This window comes from Diabrotica virgifera, chromosome 9, assembly GCF_917563875.1.
Source record: "Diabrotica virgifera virgifera chromosome 9, PGI_DIABVI_V3a".
NCBI lineage: Eukaryota > Metazoa > Arthropoda > Insecta > Coleoptera > Chrysomelidae > Diabrotica > Diabrotica virgifera.
In genome coordinates this window covers 160,447,921-160,456,498 of record NC_065451.1, presented here as the reverse complement: position 1 = coordinate 160,456,498, position 8,578 = coordinate 160,447,921, and the positions used below count along the sequence as shown (strand labels likewise).

At 31.6% G+C, this 8,578-nt stretch overlaps 2 protein-coding genes across 2 annotated transcripts; one reads left to right on the top strand and one right to left on the bottom strand.

Annotated features, from left to right (window-relative positions):
• Window positions 1–1,063: 1,063 nt before the first annotated feature.
• LOC126892402 (uncharacterized) lies at window positions 1,064–5,758 on the top strand. The gene is made up of 4 exons (XM_050661931.1): window positions 1,064–1,306; window positions 1,401–1,637; window positions 1,851–2,020; window positions 3,338–5,758. Exons 2-4 carry the CDS (start codon window positions 1,418–1,420, stop codon window positions 4,403–4,405), a joined length of 1,458 nt encoding a protein of 485 aa, XP_050517888.1. The 5' UTR covers window positions 1,064–1,306; window positions 1,401–1,417; the 3' UTR covers window positions 4,406–5,758.
• On the bottom strand, window positions 5,255–8,334 carry LOC126892400 (uncharacterized). The gene is made up of 2 exons (XM_050661929.1): window positions 7,803–8,334; window positions 5,255–7,661 (listed from the first exon to the last, which is right to left on the bottom strand). The coding sequence occupies exons 1-2, from the start codon at window positions 8,121–8,123 to the stop codon at window positions 6,246–6,248; spliced, it is 1,737 nt and encodes a 578-aa protein (XP_050517886.1). The 5' UTR covers window positions 8,124–8,334; the 3' UTR covers window positions 5,255–6,245.
• Window positions 8,335–8,578: the final 244 nt, after the last annotated feature.

Sequence of the window (8,578 nt, the reverse complement as noted above, 5' to 3'; positions counted from 1 at the left end):
CTTATGATAATCCATTCGTACTATTCATACTCTACCGCGTATACATCGAAAGATTGACAATTGACAATCGACAATCAACAAAGTGTTGGCTTCGGTTCAGTTCGGCTTCTCCTACTGGGTTGTTGAGAACGTTAAGTGTCTGTAAAGACCATAAAATGATTGCAAAGCGCTAAGATTTTTGATAATCGGAAAAATTAATGCAAATCCGGATGAATTATTAAATGCAAGGGTTAGCTGGTATTTGAAAATTCCACTAAATTCTATTGATTTTCCAACTATGCGAAATAACAGGTTGCATAGCTAAGTTTTATAAAATTTGGTTTTAAATGCTCATTGTAACATTGGGAAAGTATCTACAGCAGCGGTTCTCAATCTGTCGTACATGTTCTACTGGTGGTACATTTCATTTTTTGAGGTGGTACACAAAACGCCAAAACAGCCAAAAACAGCACCACTATTATAATATAGTCCATTCATTTTACAGATCCCCAACTGTAAACAAACGCGCATGGAAGCTAAACAGGGTCGTCCTGAAGTGTATCTTAAAAACCAACGCACTACATACAATTTGAATTTGCAGACTGACCAGTTTGGACCTGTAAAATGAGAATCCGCCTCGTTTAGGGCAATAAATTACATTTAACAACCTCTTGACGAATGAGACGGCGAATAGTACGCGTGCGTTTGTTTATAGTTGGAAATTTGCTATTTGAATGTGGTTTAGTTAATTAGATCACCTAGTTAGATATGTATTTCAGTTAGGTGGTACCAAAAATAATAAAAAGTATTTGGTGGTACATGACTCAAAAAGATTGAGAACCGCTGACCTACAGGGTTTTGTTTTCGGGTCTTACTTTTGTAATAAATACATATATACTGCCTTACTAATAAAACACTCGTATTCTAAGGTTATTCCGTATTTATATCTAGAATAGTTATAATAGGTATAAGGTAGATATAATACGAAAATAATTTGTTACCAATAAACTCGGTATAAGTTAGTTATAAGTATTCCCACTTTATTCCGAAATAATAGTTTGGCAACGGCGCAATCTTCTACACAATTAGGGAATCCAACGATCTGTCAAACTATTCCAATATGTCTGGCGATTGGCATGCAATACATTGAAAGCATATGATAAATATTGTTTTTTAAGTATTTAAAGTAATTTTCGTATATTTATATCCGCCTAAGTATTGCTAACATACTTCTGTGACATAATAAAAAATATTGTTTACATCAATAAACTAGAATAAGTACTTAAAAAGTTTTATTTAACTAAGTAATTTGGAAGGTTGAAGAAAGGTAGGTTAACAAATTTTATATTTCAAAGTTTAATAATAAATTATATTAAGCATCCCTAAAATAGATTTTTTACTTATGTATTTTATTATTTTAGGTTAGTTAGTAATAGCTATGCCACTAACATGTATTGTAGTGAACTGTGGAAGCAGGTCGAAAAGGGATAAAGTATCTTTTTTTGCTATTCCCAAACCACTGAAGTTTAAACATGCTATCCACTTGAATGAATTAACTGTTAAACGCAGAAAAAAATGGATAAGGGCCATACGAAGAGCAGACCTGACAGAATCAAAATTAAAATATCAAAAAGTGTGTTCCAAACATTTTATTCAAGGTTTGTCAATAATTTTCTATAAAGAAATAATATTAATCTTAATATATTTCAATAAAATATTGTAGGTGCCGTGGCAGTTAGTAGGCATTCGCATCGGGTAAAATTTTTTGGAAAATATGAAAATATACATTGTTTTAAGCTATTTTCCCAAAAAATTTTACCCGATGCGAATGCCTACTAACTGTGTATCTACGTTATATAATTTTGTTTTAGGACAACCTGCAAAACTTGAAGATGTAAATGATCCTGATTGGATACCAACCCAAAATATGGGTTACTCTAGGGGACCTGTAAAACGAAAGCAGGACCTTGAAAGACTGGAAAGAGTAAAGAAAAGATCTTCCACAAAGGTTTCACAAGAGGACAATGATACATTTATTGAGGTATACTAATTAAAAGAGAATGTCATTAACTTTAAATTGATTTGGAATTAAGGGGATCCGTACAAAGTTTCGGCTACAATGCTATTTAAATCGGATTCATTCTTTTCAAAACCTGAGAAAACTAATAAGTATTTTTGAAAAATTTAAATGCAGAATGAAAGATTACTTTATTACCGAGGGCGAAAGTCCCTGAAAACTTTTATGTTTATTTTAATAAGTTACAGGGGTGAAAAACTAAGAGAAAATGTAGTGTGTTTTTTATTTTAAAATATCTCATTCAAAAGAAAACTTTTTATTTATTCTAAGGGACTTTCGGCCCTTGATAACAATTTAGTCTTTCATTCTGCATTTAAATTTTTTAAAAATATTTATTTGTTTTTTCAGGATTAAAAATGGTGATATTTTCCAAATCGAACATTCGTTATCTTTATCATACAACGCACTGAGTCGAATAGAATATGGTGATAAGACAGTGACAATTTTAAATATTTGACATGGCATCAGGAATATTTTGAGTTATTGATTAAATAATATTGATAGTGTATTTGATGAATAATTGATTGAAGACGTGAACTTAATAAAAAGTTATTTATTGTTTATTATTTATGGAAGATCCAGGCGGGGAATACACCAGTATATATTCTGTGATCCAAGTATTTTGTTGTTACAGATGTTCAAAATTGTAAGCGTTCTATAGTAACAATATATTATTAAAAAATCACTTTTGCTCGATTGGGTGTTAGTTTTTGTTGTACAATATATAAATTATTACAATCACTGAATACATAGCTAGTGAAAAAATTATCATATTAATTAACTGAATTAATAATTTAAGCCATTATGCAAGTAACAGTTATCCAAGAACTTTCAAAAGCCATATTTTTAAAGTTAATGATGACATTGTCAACTAATGTTTACATATCCATACCAGTGAGAATTTTACTACACATAATTTGTCATGTAAAGACAGAAAAGGTAGGGATAGCAGTAAAATATTTGCGCTTACACTCTTAAAGGGAATTTTAATTATAGAGATCAGTGTATAATAGTCGACAGTACATGTAAAAACCTTAATTACTCTGTTACCAATGTTGTATCGGATTGTGAAGACATTATAAAAGATCTAGGTATTCAGTTTGACTCACAACTAACCTTCAAGATTCGTATAAATGTAAAGTATATGATTTTATAATAAGAAACTGTCATAAGTTTGATATTTTGAAATTAAAACTGTTGTATTTTTGCTTAATTCTGTTAAAGCTTGCATATGGTTCCACTATAAGGATCCCAATTTATAATCAATTATGTTTGTTACAGAATGAAAACAATACAGTAAGTGAAAGTAACACTACAGCAATGTATGAAGACAGTACTGGAACCGAAACTCAAACTGAGTTAACCTCAGATGATATTGAACAGATGGCTCAACAATTAAAATTTGCAAATAAAAAAATTGACGAGTTGACTCGCAGAATTAATAAGACCATTTTAAGTTTCGAGTCACTAGAAACGGACAATCCGAAATGTTTATATTATACCGGTTTAAATTTTTCTGTTTTGAAGTCAGTATTTGACAGAATTAAACCATTTATTCCATCATCCTCAGTAACTGTTTTAGATCCCTCTCAACAATATTTGTTGACATTGATGAAAATGAGACTTAATCTAGATTTTAAATATTTGGCCTACCAATTTGGCATTTCTCAATCAACATGTTCCACCTATTTTAATACCATCATCTCAATAATGTATCAAAGATTTAAAAATAGCATAAAATGGCCAGATCGGGAAATTATTAAAAAAAACATGCCTTCTTGCTTTAGAGAAGTCTTTCATGATAAGACCACAATTATCATTGATTGCTTTGAGGTGTTTATCCAAAAACCAGCTAGTTATTTAACCCAGCAGCAAACATGGTCAAACTATAAACATCATAACACAGTTAAATTCCTTATTGGAATTACTCCCCAAGGCTGTATTTCATATATCAGTAAAGCATGGGGAGGAAGAACATCAGATAAACAAATAGTAGAGCTCTCTGGTTTTTTGGATAAAATAGAACCCCAAGATATTGTGATAGCAGATCGAGGTTTTTTAATAAAAGAATTTTTAGATGTGTTACAAGCAAAGCTAGTAATTCCAGCTTTTACCAAGGGGAAAAAACAATTGCTTCCACTAGAGCTGGAAGAAACTAGAAACATTGCACAGGTTAGAATCCACGTAGAAAGAGTTATTGGCTCCATTAAAAATAAATTTAATATTTTTTCAGAGCCACTTCCGATTTCTATGTTAACCCATGTTACTGATGGTATAAATATAGTTGATAAGATAATTTTTATAGCATGTGTTTTGATTAATTTATGCCCTCCTATTGTTCCAATTTAATTAAATTTAACCTATTTCACCAGATTGTCGCCTTTTTAGTATTTCTTTTAATAATTTTTGGTACACATCTGAAGTGTCACTACGAAAAACAATCAATGACACCTTTGGCCAAAACTAAGATATATATATGCCATGTTGTCGAGGTTGTCAGTTAGTTTTGAATTATAAATAGCTACAGCAAGAAAACTTGCATTGTTTCAGACAAAATCAAACAAGCTTATATTTTTCTAAAACTTTTTTTGTTGGTTTTTAAATATGTTAAATTAAAAAGTTCTACTCACAGATTTGGCCGCTAATTGTTTAAAGAATTAAAACTCTTTTGTATACTTAAATAATTTTAAAAATATTGAATTCATCATTTTACAAATCTTTGTTGTGGGGAAGCTTGCAGTTCTGATGATCTATTGTTGTTAAATCGGTATAATATAAACAAAATTGGGCATTTTTGTCTGTTTGATTTATAAATAAATAAACATTTTGCTTTATGTTGTAAAGTACTTTATAATCAACTATTTTCAATGGGAAATAAGCCACAATTTTACCAAAAAAATGATTTTATTAACGTTTCGACGCCCAAGTCGGGTGTTGTCAAAATACAAAATATTAAATTAAACAAAAATGTTATTGCTTAGTAAAAAATTCTTCTAATAATTTATTTAATCTGACTCATTTATATCAGCAATTCAGACATGGATTATACATTTTAATGAAGAAGACTTTAAAATGATATTGCCAATATTGATGAGTTGCGTTCCTGGGACGACTTTACTAAAAGATAGTAAATCATAATATTATCATTCGAAAGTGGTAGGTTTATTGGTCAAAAGGTGGAGAATAAAAGACAAAGACTTCGGCTACTTCATCTATTTATTGAAGACATTTTTGTTCACTAATTAGTGAACATTACCAGTTCATCTACAAATGAGTTTGATAAATAACAAACATCCATAGAAAAAAAGCAATGCAACTAGCAAGTTGTAAGTAAAGCAGCTAGTGAAACGAACCATTGAGAAATGTAAAATACAGACATTAAGTTTGTAAAAAACTAAGTACAGTTAACAATTTAAAAGCCAATACAAGAGCAAGAGATCATGTAGTAACATAATGATTGCATAAAAAAATTGCAAAAAATGTGTTCAACTAGAACGAAAATAATGTCCAGAATTCAACAATTCCAGACAATAATTTGCATTCAAATGATTTAATTTTAACTTTAAGTAGCATTCTTACAATAATGACTGTGGCTAGCGTATATTATTTATGTACACCTCATTGGTTGTTTTTGTATTTTGATATTAATAAAAAATTTGTGACAATTTTAATGAAAATAAATCATATGAAAACTGAAAAGAATGTATTTATTTGATGTTTCGGAGACTGACCTATATCAACCGTAGAATGAATTGTAAAAATATTAAGGAAACAAAGTTTCAAAATTTCCTCTTAAAAGTATATGTATACTATGGTACACTGTACTTTTGTATGTATATATGGAATAAACATGGCTCGAGGGAAACTTTTGAAGGTCCAGAACCTTTCTGTGGCATCACTAATGATGCTACGAAAAATGAGGTTCAGAAATGGCTGATAAAGAATCATCAATAGAAAAGGAGAACCACTCAAGTTCAAGTCTAGACTAAATAAAAAAAAAATAATCAAGAATATTAATAAAAAACTCAAACAGTTTCATGAACCTCAATAAACGAGAGATGAAAACGGTCACTGAAATGGTGACAAGTAAGGTGAATGAACCATGGTGCAGAAAGTGCGAAATGGAAGAAGAGAGTGAATGGACTCAATAATGATTATGAAAATAATGGAAACATGAACCATTAAAATTTTATGTGGCATAATCATGAAATAGTTTCTGGTTGCATATTGAACATGTCCACCTAGTTTTGGGTTTTTCTAATAAATTTACACACCCAATATGGAACCAGAAAATATTACAATTCTCATATGAGCATTGAACCATAGGTTGGCCATCATCGACATTATTGCAAAAACACCACTTTGTTATATTGCCACCTGGTACTCTGGAAGTGTAATAACGTCCTAAAAGTTCAGGCATAATTACTTTTGCATGAAAATTTAGGACTTTATCTTTAATTTCTTCCCAAAATTTTATGTCTGGTAAAACTCTTTCGATAAATATAAAATTAGGACACCAGACAACAAAGTCACAATAATTAAGTTTACAAATAAATATTTGTGCTTGCACCTGGTAATAGTACTTATGTTTTTTATTCATTTTTACTGTACCAGTTTTATCACATTCAAGACAGGAGTCCTTTCGACTTGCATACTCCTGTAAATTTCCATTTTCTCGAAGAGAAAATGGACACTTTACTTCTAAGGTACCCGCAGCACAACAGTCACAATACACAAATCCATCAGGTGAGGCACCTAACTGAGGCCATTTCATGCACACTACCAAGCCAATTGTATTCACTATAAAGTCTCTATGATTCCTGCTAGTTTCTTTTTTATAAGCATCAATTGCCAGCTGTTCGTGATTTATCCCCCATCTTATTGCCCTTGTAGAAATTTTGCGAGGGTAACATATTGATTTGATCAAAGATAGGGATGGTTTCTCCACATTGGTTCTACAGACATCTTTAAAAATTGAAGCTGTTACTCTACCAGTCCTTTGTCTATACCACTCTGCACATTTCCTTTGGTCCTGTGTCTTATCTTCTATTTCTCTTCGTATATTCTGGGTTACCTCCATTTTACATTTCATACCTAGTTGAATGAGATCATCTAGAGGCATTTTTTCATATTTTTTATGGTACACATTAAAAAGGACTGGTATACTAACTTTTTCATTATTTTCATCTGACAGTTGTGACGCAAATGGCTCTACATGCCTCATCAAAACAGCGTCACAATTGGAATTTTGCAATTCTTGCAGCAAGTCCAACATTTCGCTATCATCCATTGGAGGAATTTCCTTATAATTTTTTTCTTCTATCACTTTCCCCCAGTCTAGTGAAGCAGCTTCTATTGGATGTGTACCACTTTGCGTTGGAACTGGCCAAGTTGATTTGACATCTGCACACGCTACATTCTTTTCATTTTTCTGCTGCTTCAAATATGCTGCATGCTCTGCAGCGTACAAAACTGCTGTAACATGGCTACATACTTCCCCAAGACCTGCCATGCAAGTACAATGCGCAGTACAAATACTACCACCTGTTTCAGCGATAATCCAAACTCTTAATTTGGTTTCTCTAGCTCTCATTGAATGCTGCACCTGAAACAAAAAAATTAAATCAATTATCAAGGCAATCAATTATATTAAACCCTAAGACTAAAAAGTAATCTCTTTAATATTGATTATTAACAAATCAGGTATTTTTTCTTAAAAAATTTGAAATACAGGTACTACTCTTACCTTGCCTATTAAAAGCACCAGATCATTAATAACTTTAAAACCCACTTTTTCTACAAAGCCAGACTTGAAATATTTGTAAGCTGCTAAACTTTTATAAGCTCTCATTTGTTCATGGGTATAAAAGCTGTGAGTAAAAACAATATAGGTCAGAATGTCCATGGAAGCTATTGGTGGCACATAGGTAAGTCCATAATCAAAATCGACTTCACTTAGAGCATATGGATCACAGTTAAGTTGTTTGATTTTGTCCAAATATCTATCTGCGGCTTCAGGAGAGCTTATTCTTAGTTGGTCCAAATACGAACTTTCTTTTAAAGCCATATTTGTAATAAAAACAAAAGTCCGACTCTCACAAATAATATTGCAATGTTGTCTTGAAAAAGACAGTTTTTCAAAGGGTACAAGTAACTAAATAAAACAATTTTAACACCAACTCTACAACGAAAAGCACAAGTGCAACAATGCAAGTAAACCAGCAAAATCGACTGCATGCCATACGACCGCCATTTAAACGTCAAAATAGTCACGTGGTTTGGATTGCCTAATTGCATAAAACAACCATAGAGGTATATATTAACATAGAGGGAGCCTACCTTCCGCGCTTCCTGACGACAAGATCTCATGGACTGGTTTGCTGCATTTCTTTCTAACACATTGTATCGAAAATCTATGATGACATTCAGTGTGAATATAGGCACGGAAGAGGAGGACAACTGTAGCAGCTTTACTATGCGTAAGAATGAAACAGCACTAATCCAAATAAAAAAGATGGTGTC

Bases quoted from the DNA above. Each gene is read 5' to 3' on its own strand.
- LOC126892402 (XM_050661931.1), top strand. From the start codon at position 1,418: ATGCCACTAACATGTATTGTAGTGAACTGTGGAAGCAGGTCGAAAAGG. The intron at 1,638-1,850 runs GTTTGTCAATAA...ATTTTGTTTTAG, and splicing joins TTCCAAACATTTTATTCAAG to GACAACCTGCAAAACTTGAA. The intron at 2,021-3,337 runs GTATACTAATTA...TGTTTGTTACAG, and splicing joins ACAATGATACATTTATTGAG to AATGAAAACAATACAGTAAG.
- LOC126892400 (XM_050661929.1), bottom strand. From the start codon at position 8,123: ATGGCTTTAAAAGAAAGTTCGTATTTGGACCAACTAAGAATAAGCTCT. The intron at 7,662-7,802 runs GTAAGAGTAGTA...TTTTTGTTTCAG, and splicing joins TGGTGCTTTTAATAGGCAAG to GTGCAGCATTCAATGAGAGC.